Source organism: Schistosoma haematobium, chromosome 4, assembly GCF_000699445.3.
Source record: "Schistosoma haematobium chromosome 4, whole genome shotgun sequence".
Taxonomy (NCBI): domain Eukaryota; kingdom Metazoa; phylum Platyhelminthes; class Trematoda; order Strigeidida; family Schistosomatidae; genus Schistosoma; species Schistosoma haematobium.
Window position 1 is genome coordinate 16,685,452 of NC_067199.1, and position 14,398 is coordinate 16,699,849.

Sequence of the window (14,398 nt, forward strand, 5' to 3'; positions counted from 1 at the left end):
ATTTATTAATTTAAGTGAACCTCCACTTTTCACCCAGCCATCCAAATATTCTTTTCATCTTTCTCTTTTCCAGATTCTCTGACATACAGTCCTTTACCAGTCCATCAGACACACAACCCATCTTCAGATTAGATAAACATTTAAACTTGGATGCCACCGTGATGTATGATGAATTTGAAAAAAGAAACTTAATAATCTTCTCAGGCTTTGCTTACTTACTGTTTGGACAGGCATTTTCCAGCTTTGAAATAAGACGTTTGTTCCTTAAATTCTCCCGAAGTTTGTTTCTTCACTCTGATTATCAAGGTTGTCGTACTATAAACAATGCGAAGTTCTAACTGAGATTACAATGTACCGGTGTCTTTCCGGTAGAGCATCGTCACTCATTCTGTTTGTCCTGAACGGACTTTCCATAGTAACACTCGTATCTTAAACCTTAGCTGATTTTTAGCTGTTTGGGATTGCTTTAATATCCCTTGGGATTGTATGTATCGTTGACCATGGAAATATGTCTGAAGTTGTTGGAACCTCACTCTATTCGTCTGGAGTGTACATAGTCATCTTCTTAGGACTTGTTATTACAATCGTAGCTCTATGTGGTTACATCGCAGCTGATAGAGAAAATATCTGCCTGATTGTGTCAGTAGGATTTGCATATAATCAAATTTCGAACATTTGTAGTATATATTCATTTTATGCTTACTCGCATTACTCTTGTTGATATCAGGAATAATAGTTTTGTCCTTTAGAAGTTCAGTGAGTGAACTTTAAAACTTTACAGTCACGTATTTTACAATTTAGCTTGGTGAATCGGCTAGAAGTGTGATGGTAGATTCGTTAAGGAATCACTATGGACGATATGGGATTATAACTGATGCATGGGACTTGGTACAGAGGCACCTACGTTGCTGTGGAGTGGATAACATTGGATGGGGTGTGTATAACGGATCGTGGTGGGACATGATTGTAAACTCGGATTTATACGAAACGAACACTAAATTGTCAGGTATATAAAGACTACTTCGTGATTGACATATGATAAAGAATCAAGTTTGTTTTACTTGTTTGTTCCAGAATCTTGTTGTGTCAAGAAACTTGATGGGTTGACTGGTTGGCCAACTGAAGTATACAGGGATAGGAGACGCTGCCAGACGTGGCAGTACGGACCACCAAATAAAAGCAGTGGACCTCACAACGACGCTATTTACTATGCAGTAATTTTTTTATAGTTAGTATGTTAATTTTGTTTAGGGATGCTTTGAAAGTTTGAAAAGTTATATCAATAATTATGCTAAGGCTGTTGGCCTCTTGGCACTGATCGCGTGCATTATCTTGGTAAGTTAAATTTTCTCTTAAATCAATCTGTGTACAACCGAAGTATTAGTTATGGAGTTGTAATTATAAATCAGGTGCCGATTAGATAGTAAGACTTAAATACACCAACCCAGTAAAAATTTGATAAAATACGCACGTATTTGCACCTTACGGAAATTGTATGGACACTAGTTCAGCGATTATATGACTGAAAATTAACGAAAATGACGATCCAAACGATGGTGGACAATATATAAGTCAAGGAACTGGTGAGAACCAAATACTAGTAAACACTGCCAAAATTTTTTAACGGGCCTTCATGTGAAGTTTTTTGACTAAAATATTCTTAAATCCATTAAGTATCTAGACAGCCAGCTCGAAATACCAATCGCAAAAAAGCACTTTAGTCGTATAGGTTGACTAATCTCAAGACTTTTGGAGATTTATCGGATGAGTAATCGCCAATCCAAATAAAGTTCCAAACATCACATCTGACAGTAAAGGAATTTTTGTATTTTTAAAATCGCAAGCTACCGTATATGACCATGAACTAGCTAACTCGAGGAAAGAACAAACTCAAAAACTAGATATGCTGTTACTTCTACAGATTTAATTACGAACTCATTATCCTAGGTATACTCTAAGACATGTATATATGCTGAAATTTTACATTCCTTTCATAGAAAATAAACTCTTCGGTTATCGTTGAAGTCTTTTGCATTCGACAAATGGCGGATTTCACCTGTTAGCTCACTGGTCGGACATAGTCTTTGTGTTCACAATACCACAACTTACTAATATTTTCTAAATGTACTGTCTCATTTCTTTGAAATCACCAAACATAAACCTTGGTACATTTCACCGGGAATGTCGAAAGCAATCAAAGTCTACCCCAATTCTTGTACTTTTATCAAGTAATTCTAAACACATAAGTTTGATTCTAATAGGAAAATTGCTGTTGTAACCGAATTAATTTTTACTTTTTCTCAACTAACAAACTCCTATCTCGTAATATTTGAAGTGCCACAGAAAATTACACTAGTTGCAACCAAACAAGTAAACATTTCTGTGCTTAGCTCAGAGCACAGTTTATGAATTGACGTTATTAGTACTACCCAGATTCTAAGTTCTTAAACGCTGATTAAATCAAAATAAGTCAACTGTAGTAATCGTCAGATTTCTTATGAATGGTTTATGACTATTAAAGTCACGGACATCGATGACCAAAATCTATTCAATAAAAAATTATGACTGAGATGGAAGGTTGTTATAATCTGAAAAACTAGTATTTACATAAACATGCATATATCATATTATATAAATGTATTGAACTGATTTCGACTAAATTCACATTATAACCGATCTGCAAAATAACATATTTCTTAATCGATATAATAACTGGTAAGATTTGATGTGCAGAAAAGTCTAAGATCAAACGTCTGTATGACCACTATCACTTTTACCAAAATTTGGAAAAATGGTTATACCGGGCTATTTTTCAGTCTAAACGTTCTATCACTTTACGAACTCATTTGATTGTAAGTGAATGGTAATCGCATGAAACAAAACATTTCAAAAGGCTCTAAGAATGGGACTAGCACACTTTAGAGTCGTTATTTGTTGTTAGTTCCATAGTACTTTAGTTTACGGACAAGCAAAGGTGCTTGGATGTTAGATGGAAATTTGTAACTCATATGTGAAGGAGTCCTAGTAACTCATTTCTATCTAAAGTTTGTGCTGGTGGTGTTAATTGGAAAGATAGTGAGAGCTTCACAAAGAACCACTCAGCTCATAGAGCGCAACTCCGTCGAAAATTGCTTGGTTATACCCTTTGATTTAAATTGATATGTGCCAGCGATTTTAGGTTAAACAGGTTGTCTCTGAGCAAATAAATTATTCTATTGAAACTGACTTTGTGGCGTAGATATTACCTCCGTGTGTCATCCTTTTGTCAATCTATATTATTTTGTACTAATTCAATAATAATGTAGTAGTTTTTGGCGTTGCTTACGACCTATCATCTTAGATACGGTTTTCGCAACCAATGTATATAATAAAAATTTCTGATTGAATTCCAAAATCCAGATAAGCGCTTTGATCTGTGCATTATTTTTGTTCCGTGATGCTAAACTCAATGCTCAAAGAAAACAAAGAACAAAAAACTGGAGGAATCAGACACAATATAAGTAGATCAATTATATGGTTGACTGGAATACGTTGAAGCAACAGTGAAGCTGTGATTATATATTGCTGGGAAGGATAATAATCATATATAATTTATTTTATTACTAAAAAGTAAAGTATATTTATTTTCTAAAAATTACCCTTTTTATCTATTATATCTTCCAAAAATTAACCTCCGAAAATTTGTGAGAACTCCACTTGGTTCAATGAGACCATAATATAAAACAAGGGAAGGAGATGAACTTTTGTCCATTTATGAGAACTGGGGTATGGAGATTGTAGTAATTTTACTAGTTGAATTCATGAGTCGATCTAAGCTAGACCACCATTGAAAACTTGGTAGCACTGGACGGCCACTTTTTCCTGGCAGTGCACATCTATTATCTTGCATGAGGGACTAGAACCCACGACCTTCGATCTCGCGTGCGAACAATTAACCTTTAGACCACTGAGCCGGAAGCCAATGACGTTAGTGTCTAGCTCCAATCGATCTATGATCGTGGGCAGTCATCCATCCACTATAAATTTAGCTAAAACTAGAAATGATTCCGTTCAAAATAACACTTCGTAAGGTTCATAAGACAACATCTTTGAAAGCGGTTCGACTGCAGTAAAGTGTGTCGCAAGCTTTAAGATGTCCGGATCCATAACGATGTTATAAATCCTGAGGAAAAAGTTAAACAAAAAAACCATTTAGAAGTATAAAATTTATCGTTCACTTAAATATAATACACAATTACAGGAACTGATTATTTACAAATGTGTACAACGGTCACTTTGATCTCTTACCAAAACCACCAAATCCCATAGCTGCTGCGACGTCGGAATCTTCAAACTGTTCATCATTTCTACGCTTTTTCTCTTTGCGTTTTTCTTGTTTATAAGCCCTAAATTTCTCTTCTTCCTCGGCAATTTGTTTCATTCTTTCATCTAAACTGTACTCTTCCGCCTTTTCTTCGGATTTTTGCTTGTGAAGCTGAAACCTATGGCAGAGTTATAATACCACAGTAATACCTTTCTTTAACTTCTTCTAAAGTTGACCTCTTAATCCTCATTGACATTCCCATATTCCTTTGATGTTTTTTACCGTTTATATGGTCCAAATAGTTAATTGAATCTTTCACAACACAGTCACAAACTTCACAGTAGTAGCCTGCTTGTGAAGATCCTGGTCCGGTTTTTGCAATAACTTGAGATTTGTTCAGGTTAGATTCCAGGTCAATCTGTATGATATAATTTTTATAGTTTTAGGAAGACCTACTGTATAATCACGAGCTTTTAAGTACTCCTTTTTCATAGTTTCCTTTTCTTTTCGAGCATTTCGCATAGCTTCTAACTCATTGCTAAGTTTATCACTCGCCAATTTCTCAAAATGAGCTTTGTCCCATTTTCTCCTGTGGTCAACAGGATTCTAAAAAGGAAGTCTTTTCCACTCATCATACTTACGGTACCGGCCATTTTAACAACAAAATACTTGACTATCGAAATGCTCTGAAAGGAAAGCTTCATTTAATAAATGCCGAGATTGGAATTGATAGTTTCAAATAAATATATTTTTGTGATAACCCAATGATTAGAGAAATGTATCTTTGAAGTTTCGTGACTTGAAGTAAGTCAAATTGTGAGCATGACTTACATCTAAGAACATGAAAATTTTAGGGTAGCACTTAACTCCATTGATCGACAAGGTTTTATGACAGTGTCATACCAAATTACATTAACCGAGTACAGGCTTTCTACTTGAACACAAGTGGTCATAAACATTTCTTTAAAGGCAACGCTCTCATCTTGTGACTTTGCAGGAATAAATATATCGGGAGACTAACTTGTCGAGTTGGAATATACAGATGATAGTCCAATTCGGTGAAGACGCTGAGATAATATAGAGTCTTCTGACCGTCTTGAACAACCGTGCTAACATTTACGGTATACGTTTCACTCCACCCAAATGTCGCTTCAGGACGTATTTATTTATCTAAACACATAAAGATTGATACAAGGAAGCACCCTGTACCTATATTCACACTAGGTAGTGAGCAGTTAAAATTAGTCAAGAAGTTCGTGTATCTAGATAGCTGTGTAAGTCCTGGTGGTGGCGCCAGTGATGAGATTAATTCACGTATGATCAAAGCCAGAGCATTTTATGCCAACCTCGGCCATCTTTGTTGCCTCCATAATGCTAATATCTGTAGAAGGTCGAATCTACAATACGTCGGTGAGAGTAGTCTTGTTCTATGTTTATAAAACCTGATCTCTTCAAGTTGAGCATGTCAAGCGACTCTCTTCGGTCGATCATGGTTTCTCTGAAGGGTTACTATCGTTTAATGGAAACACCATGCTAATAATGTGGAGGTTCGGGAACATGTGTTCAGCAACAGTGACGATAATTCAATTAGTGTCACCATATTGAAATACCGACTGCAGTGGCTTGTACATGAGGTAGGGATGTAGTCCCAGCAAATTCCACATTGTGAATTGTTTTCCGTCGCTGAATAATTTGAAAAGCAGAGAGGTAGTGTATGACATGGTGTCGTGATCATTTTAACATGCGTCAGTCTAATTGTTAATGACTTCGTAGACTGATGCCATGGTTTGGTCGTCCCTGGCTTTTTACCAGCCTACTAAAACACCAGAAAACATTGCCCTCGTGGTAAGCGGTAGTTGACACATGTAATACAGGTCCCAGCCACCTCAGCTGATGAAGATTCACAATAAAACCAACCAATTTCTCATTCCTAGCGAGTTCTCTACTCCTAACCTAGGCAATCTTTACTCTCTAGTCCAAATATATAAGACCGATTCTTCGAGTACTCTCAGTTATTGTAACTAGACGGTCTGTGTTCTTACTTGTAAACTGGAATGATCAGAGATCAAAACCAGTCGGATGGGATTACTCACAGTCCACAGATTCTAGCTAAGATCTCAGTTAATCAAACTGCTAAAACTGGACTACCATCCGTAAAAGTCTCAGGGCTTAGTCCATCAGACCCGGCTGATCTCCCTATCTTTTGATTACTTAATCTTTTCAAACTCACTGAGTAGGACGACTTACATCAGTTTGCGATTCAGGTTACTTGAAGATAGTGGGTAACTGAAGTGTGATCGAAGGCTAGTTGAACTGTCCCCTAAGGTGTTCTCCACATTGATCCAATCTCATGGATTGAGAGTGAGTAATATTCCTGTCTTTTCCCGAGGTAGTTTCACTAATAGCCACATTTTTAATACCGGTTTCCTCGATAACTGAGTAGTTGTCTGTTGCTACTTGTGGCCGCAGATTTTCCGTCTCTTTTGCTTTTGTTACCCACCATTGTTCACGATCACTGTGTAGGCTTTTAGTCAGCCTACGTCTGGGCTGTCTCAGCCCCTCATTGTGTTCGGAGCCAGATAGGATGAGATTCTTAGCATCTATCGGTTCTGTAGACGTCGCTGAAATCGGCTGGTTGTCCCTAACATTTTTGTTTAAGTTTCTGGTAGTTATCACTGCCGCTTCCACAGCATTTCGTTTATCGTATCAAGCTATCTCGTGGTGGATATGATTTTGACGGTTGACTAGCAGTTGTCCCTGAAATATATTCTTGAATTTTCCAGGACTAAGTAGAACGCTTAGGAGTTTTCCTGCTGCCACTGTTTTACGTTCAGTAATACCCTCAAGTGTCCTGGTACGGTCAAGGGTGTGGAAAGTCCGCTCTCCCTCTCGAAATACTCTCACATGGCCATGCGTATACAGCCACTGCCGGGGAAATCTTATTCGCTAAATACAAGTGGGCCGCACAATGACAGTGAGGTTATGAAGAGACAGAGGAGGGTGGATATACCAATAAGACCACAAGTTAATAGGAATCGGTAAGTGAAAGTGAAATAATAATAATAACAACGGAAGCAGTTCAATTAGAAGAAATACAACCAGAAAGAATTCTTTCAACTAGAAAGTTACGTTCACATTTATGAGGAAAGCAATAGAGAGTTACAGCAGAATCGTTACTGCCTTCTATTCTGAGCCATGTCTGATAACGTCTGAAGCCACTGTGTTGCATCATCTCTGGGGCAACCACAGCAGAAATTTACATAGGTAAATGGGATGTTCGGACAATGTGGGAGATTGGGAGGACCAACTAAGTAGCTGTGGAAAGGAGGAGATAAAATTTGGTGGTCCTTAGAATCAGTGAAACCCATTGGATCCAAAATTGGACAGAAAAGATTAGATTCGGGAGATGTGCTGTTGTACTCTGTTCACGAAGAAAATGCTTGCCACACACAAGACGTTGCTCTGATTTCGTCCAAAGAAGCGCGAAAAGTACATGTAGGATGGGAATCTCATGGATTCAGGCTCATCAAAGCATCTTCGAAAGTAAAGCAGGGGATCACACTCGATGTCATCCACTGCTATGCACCCACCAATGATAGCAATGAAGACAATAAAGGACAGTTTTATGGGAGGCTGTAGTTGATCGTAGAGAAGTGCGCAGGAGAAGACCTAACGCTCCTAATGGGAGGCCAAAACGCCAGAGTCGGAATGGACAACACAGGGTATGAAGATATCAAGGGACTACAAAGGCTTGGAGAAAGGAACGAGAATGGCGACAGATTTGCAAATATATGTACGTTCGACAAAATGCTAATAGTTGATACCATATTCTCCAACAGACGCATACACAAAGCCACATGGGTCTCACCGGATGGCACTACAGAGAACCGTATCGATCGTGTTTGCACCACCAAAACAATCGGAAGATCAGTGAGATGCGTAAGAACAAAGAGAGGAGCTGACAAAGTTTCAGATCACCAACTAAGGGTGGCCAGGATAAAACTCACACTAAAGAAGCACTAGATAACTAGAGAAACAGAATTAGGACGGTTTCTTATAGTCTCCCTTCGAGATACTAAAAACTCGACAAATTCAAAATAACTCACAGCTACAACTTCCATATCCTACATGACCTACACAACGAAGAGGAAACTACCACATAGAACAACTGGAAATACGTTACAGAAGCAATAACTTCAGCGTCTCAAGAGGTCTTGCGTCCCAAGAAGCATCGTTGGACAGAAGCTAACAAGAGAGTAGAGAGGAACATTAGAGCTGATAAGCAGAAATATTTGGGAAACATAGCAATAGCAGAGGAAAATGATGCAAAAGTAGGAAATATGAGACAACTATATGATGCAACAAGAAAACTAGCGGGGAAATATTGTGAACCAGAGAAGCCAGTCAAGGACAAAGAAGGCAAGTCAATCACTGAGATTCAAGAACAGAGGAACAGATGGGTAGAACATTTCGAGGGACTCTTGAATTGGCCAGCAGAGTGTTGCTGAACAGGATGGAAGACTCAGTAGATGCCCAACTTCCAGATTAACAGACCGGATTTCGTAACGATCGGTTGTTCATAGGCTGAATCACGAAAATACGGATCATCGTTAAACAATTCATTGAATGGAACTCGCCACCACACATCAACTTCCTTGAATATGAGAGAGCATTTAACGGTGTGGGTAGGAGGACCTTATGGAAACTTCCTCGACACCTTGGTGTACCTGGGCAAATCGTCAAAATCATCCGGGATTCACACGATGGACTACGCTGCAATGTCGTGCATGGATAACAACTGACAAATGCATTCCGAGTGGAGACCGGTGTCATACGAGGCTACTTACTCTCGTCTTTCCTTTTTCTTCTGGCGGTCGACTGAATTATATCATATATCAGGTTTAGCACAGAATACAATGGAGAGATTGGATGCGGCTAGACGATTCGGATTTCGCAGATGAACTATCTTTTCTACTTTATACACACAACAACAAATGCAAGTGAAGACACCCTTTGTAGCAGCAGCCACCGCAGTAATATACCTAAGCATACTACTAGGGAAAATCCAGAATCCAAATTACAACGCAGTGAGCACCAAGCAAATCAATCTTGATGTAGAAGCTCTGAAAAAGTTGTGGAGTCTATTGTACCTGGGTAATATCATTGATAAGCAAGGGGGATTTGATGTAAATACGAAGGAATTGAATGAAAAATCAAGGGCAACATTCCTACAATCGAGGGACATTTAAAACTCAAAACAAATGTCAGCCAACGTCAAAATCAGGACCTCCAATACGAGCATCAAGAGTTCTATCGTGAAGAAAACAACAACCTGCTGTAATAGATAAGAAAACCAGGTTCAAGCTGAAGAGGGAATTAGAATGAGGCATATCATAAAACTGCACCATAAGGCAATCCAAAACTTGGAATTCAGAAGGTAAAAGAAGAGAAATCAGACCAAGGAACACATTGCATGGAGTATCGCAGACAGATATCAGAAGAATGGATAGCAACTGGAAAGGACTGTCTAGGACATAGTCCGATGGAGAATCCTAGTGGGCGGCGAACACCCCTCTTCATGAGAGGTAACAGGCGTAAATAAGTAGAATGAGATGTGACATTTTCAGGGTTAACCTTTTATAAGATCTGCCTTCCATTATGAGAAAGCAGCATTGTTGCAGATGCTAAATGTCTGAGATAAACAATTTTCTGCCTCTACATCCCTCTACGACTTAACCATCTAACTTTAAGTTGCCGTTTCTGTCTTTGTGTTCTTCAACTGACCTCCTTGGCGTATGACCTAAAGGAACGTGTTTCAGTCAATACGGCTTGGTTGAATCATCACGACGGGTAAGCACGACCAACACGCCAAGACAGCAGCTACTTAAAAACAAATGTTTATAAACATTAGGTGACGTCTTAAGGTACATGGAGAGAGGGCCTGAAATAGTGACTAAGAGATAGGGCCGAAAATACTAAGTTGTGGTCAACACCCCTTAAATAAGTTGTGTGGAAGATAGTCGCACCTTTTGGACTGCAATGTTAATTTTCACGTATATGAGTATCTCTTTGAGACTTAATGGACACCTACGAAAAAAGACAGATGCTTTCGGGTTACAATTCGAGGATAGCAAGGTCGAAAAATTTCTGGGTAAGAATTATCTACATACTCAAAGAAATACAAAGAGGGTGTGTCAGACCCTTTCAGGCCAGATACAATACATTCGTTAGAGGAAATCTAGCTCTTTGTATAACTGGTTAACATTTCAATTTACCAAAAGTGTGTGTTCTGAAATTTTTAAAGATATCAAGGAGTTAACTCATTCATCTACTACTAACCTGGATACTTGTTTCTCTGTAGAAACTTGATAGTTGGATTATATACTTCAGTCTAAAAACATCTAATTTGTCGAAAGTTAAGTATCCTCGCTGATCCAGTTTCACGGTTTGAAGTGAATACATAAATATTATTTGTCATTACGTTTTTGGCAAAATATTCAAAAATCTGTGTTTGACAGTGTAAGCTCGTTATCCTGTTTACAAGAAACTAGTTTAATGTGGACGATATCTCGTCACTCTTTAATTAAACATTCATATGTAATATTTTCACGTTGATAAGTGAAAATCTTAACTGTTTTAACCAACGGAAAATTTCACTTTTATTTACTATACGATCTACTGACTTGAACCATGACGAAGCTGATTTTCAACAAATATATTTGTTCAGGAATGTATGGAGACATAAAACGAGTGAACACATAACTGTTTACCATGTCAGCGTAGCGAAAATTACCGACACACCACAACATCTGCAGTTCCATAACCCGCCTAACTATCATTTCTAGTAAGTGCTTATTCATCTATGAAACAGTTTAGACTATAACATCCCTACAGTGCGTCGTTTTACCAGGCTCTGAAACCCACATTTCTACAAGTAACCTATTATATTAAGAGATACATAAAGCGAAAACGACTAATTCTCACTAAAAATTCATACTGGTTCTTTCTCTCCTGATTTTTTTTCATGCAGTCACTATTTGTGTTACTGTTTCGGTGTGGTTCTTTTGTTATTTGGTCCTCAGGTTTACCATCAATAATTAGTGACAGGAAAATTGTATAACTCAGCATACGTACCTAGACTTTCGTTGAGATATGTGAGAAACACGTCAGAGTTTCAAATATTTCAAATACGTATATCAGCGAGATCAAACTTTCATTAGAGTTACGTAGTAATCAGTAGTTTTAATTTTCCGCAACATGTCTTACTGATACGAATCAATCACCAAACAGTTGGAATAACTGTCTGTGAAAAATAAGCATGCACTACTGACTTACCTGAGAGTGTCACTATGAACGTACTGCTGCAAAATAATCACGACTAACACTATACGAACACTGTTACGCAAGCGTCAAATCCTTACCAACGTAGAACTGTCCGAATTCAAATGGTTCAAATGGTTGTGGACGGAATAGAAGAAGCTTTCGCTTAACAGGCTTCCGTGTCTAGTAGCAGGGGATCACCAAATCCTCCAGGCAGGAACCTAGGTATGTTAACAATAAAAGAGGAAAAGAGATTGGTAAATCATAATGTGATGCTGTTCTTGGTCCTTAAGAATAGGTCAAGTTGCCTCTTGAAGGACTCCTGAGAAGTCGCTTGGACTAGCTCGGCTGGCAGCGAATTCCAGCTTTTGACAACTCTTAAGGAGTAGAAATTGTGTCTACGTTCCGTCTTGCTATGTTGTGTTTCCAGTTTCTGGGTGTTACCCCTTAGGTTGTTATTCGAACTAAGCTTAAGTAGGTGTTTAAGAGGATGTCCAGAAGTGTTAAGAATACTATAAGCCATTAATAAATCACCTCTAAGACGCCTATATTCTAGTGGGTAAAGGTCTAGTGAACGGAGGCGTTCTTCGTAAGGCTTAGATTTGAGTCCTCGAACTGATTTCGTGGCTCGCCGCTGGATACGCTCCAAAGTGACCTTGTCCTTTTGGAGTGAGGGGGGGAGTACTATGTTTCCGTACTCTAAATGGGGACGGATGAAACTATTGAAGATTGTGTGGAAAGTTCTTCCGTCAAACTGGCCAAAAATGTGCCTCAACGTTACCAGTGCAAGGTTTGCTCGGAAGACATTTTTGTCACAGTTGGCGTAAGACTTCAAATCATGGGGCACCAGGACTCCTAAATCTTTTTCGACTTGGGATACTACTAGAGAGGAGTTTCCTAAGTTGTAACTGTAGTTTGCAACATGTCGCAGATGGACTACTTTACACTTTGAAGTGTTAAAGGTAAGTCCGTTATCGTCTGCCCAACTTTGAAGTCGAGTCAGATCCTCCTGAAGTGCCTGTGTATCGTCTTGGTTGCGTATCTCTCTCCAAAGTTTCACGTCGTCGGCAAAAAGTAATAAATCTGACGTTACCTGTTGAGGAAGATCATTTATGTAGATCAAGAAGAGAAGAGGCCCTAGTACTGAGCCCTGGGGGACCCCACTAGGACATTCCATAGCCTGAGATAAAGTGAAATTAACCCTAACCTTAAAGTGTCGATTTTTTAGGTATGAAGTAAGCCAATCGATTAGGGGTGGTTTGATACCTAGTCGTCTGAGCTTATTGATAAGACACAAGTGGTTAACCTTATCAAAAGCTTTTGAGAAATCAAGGTAAATGACATCAAACTTTCCCTTGCAATCTAGGATGCTTGTCCATCTGTCCACCGCAGTCAGCAGGTTGGTTATACAAGAGTAACCCTTCCTGAAACCATGCTGTTGGGGCGAGAAGAAATTTAAGGACAGTAGATAGTCGTATACACCATCACATATCAGGGACTCCATGAGCTTTGAAGGTAATGACAGAAGAGCCACCGGCCGATAACTTGAAGTTTCGCTGCGTCGACCACCTTTGAAAATTGGTGTGATGTGAGCCAACTTCCAATTTTCCGGTAATTTGCCTCGGCTAAGCGAGTGAGAAAACATCACGCTAAGCGGCGTTGCCAGGATTGAGTCTGCCTCCCTCAGTATGGCAGGATGAACCGTATCCGGGCCAGGAGAAGTGTCTAGTCTCATGTGCTGCAATTTCCGGAACACCAAGTCGGCGCTTAGGTCCACTTCAGAAAGTCCTGTGGAATTGCAGATGAAACTGTCGTCAGTAAAGTTGATGTCAGCCGGTTGAAATGTTTGAGAGTAATGTGCCGCCAGAAGGTCAGCGGTGTCGCCATCGTTGTTGGTCGGGCCGTTAAGACCTACCAGTTGAGAAACTCCTGTTTTGGCTTGACGAAGAGAGGCTGCATAACGGAATAAGCTTCTAGGGTTAGAGGCGAATTTGTCCATAAGCTTTGTTTGGTACTGAAGCCTGTCTTCTCTTATAGCCTTCGTGCATATGTTCCTGATATGTTTATATTGCCTATACGCTCCATCGTTATTAGTTCGTTTGTATTCCGCCCAGCAGTGCCTTTTGCGGCTTAGCAGGCGAAGGGTACGGTTCTTGATTACTGTAGGTGGCTTGCAGCTTTTGGGAACTGTTTGAGGAACTGAATGGTCTGTAGCACATAAGAGCGTGTGCAGTAAGAAGTCCCAATGACCATCCACATCGAGTTGAGGGTGAACATCCCAAACCACCTGTTGTAGATAGTCATGTAGAGCTGGGATATTCAGCCGTTTAAAATTCCAACGCAAATTATTGTTGGGATACCTTAGCTTAGTTTTGATGACAAAACTGAAGGCTATGACGGCATGATCGCTCTTTCCCAGAGGAGCCAGGATTGAGAGGTTGTCGACTAGGAATTCTTCGTTAGTGAATACACAGTCTAAGCGCGATGGTGTCTGACTGTTTCTCCAACGAGTTGCCGACCTCACGTTTTCATATAAGCCCAAGTCATCGATGAGGTTGTAGAACCGAGCTTCAATTGAGTTGTCGCCTCCAGTGTACGTGTGTTCCGCGAAGTTGACTCTAGGGAGATTAAAGTCCCCTAGAATCAGGATGTGTGTGAAACCGAGACGGATAGAGCGGGATAGTCCTTCCAGCATACGACTATCGTACTCGATGTCAGCAGTTGGCTTTCTGTAAATGACTCCGACTAGACACCTCAAAGTACTAGACAATCTTA

General features: G+C 39.4%; 2 protein-coding genes across 6 annotated transcripts; one reads left to right on the plus strand and one right to left on the minus strand.

The window, feature by feature from the left end:
• Nucleotides 1-298: 298 nt before the first annotated feature.
• Nucleotides 299-3,634, plus strand: MS3_00010910 (uncharacterized protein; the record flags this gene model as incomplete). Of its 3 annotated transcripts, none has more annotated exons than XM_051219323.1 (7): nt 299-415; nt 452-643; nt 682-756; nt 802-1,006; nt 1,045-1,214; nt 1,252-1,335; nt 3,459-3,634. In XM_051219323.1, coding segments are annotated over 7 exons (885 nt in total), but the record flags the coding sequence as incomplete, so codon positions are not given. The 3 variants fall into 3 exon arrangements, with proteins under 3 accessions (XP_051066347.1, XP_051066346.1, XP_035587522.2); XM_051219322.1 differs by lacking the exon at nt 3,459-3,634 and adding an exon at nt 1,998-2,283; XM_035733295.2 differs by having other exon boundaries at nt 308-415; nt 3,400-3,634.
• Nucleotides 3,635-4,190: 556 nt separating this feature from the next.
• ZMAT2_1 (zinc finger, matrin-type 2) lies at nt 4,191-11,771 on the minus strand (the record flags this gene model as incomplete). 3 transcript variants are annotated; one of them, XM_051215812.1, is made up of 6 exons in its annotated part: nt 11,639-11,771; nt 11,301-11,606; nt 4,945-4,989; nt 4,760-4,909; nt 4,513-4,721; nt 4,191-4,481 (listed from the first exon to the last, which is right to left on the minus strand). In XM_051215812.1, the coding sequence occupies exons 3-6, from the start codon at nt 4,954-4,956 to the stop codon at nt 4,271-4,273; spliced, it is 582 nt and encodes a 193-aa protein (XP_051066348.1). In that variant the 5' UTR covers nt 4,957-4,989; nt 11,301-11,606; nt 11,639-11,771. The 3 variants fall into 3 exon arrangements, with proteins under 3 accessions (XP_051066348.1, XP_051066349.1, XP_012799288.2); XM_051215813.1 differs by having other exon boundaries at nt 4,760-4,989; nt 11,438-11,606; XM_012943834.2 differs by having other exon boundaries at nt 4,271-4,481; nt 4,945-11,602.
• Between the last annotated feature and the right edge of the window lie 2,627 nt (nt 11,772-14,398).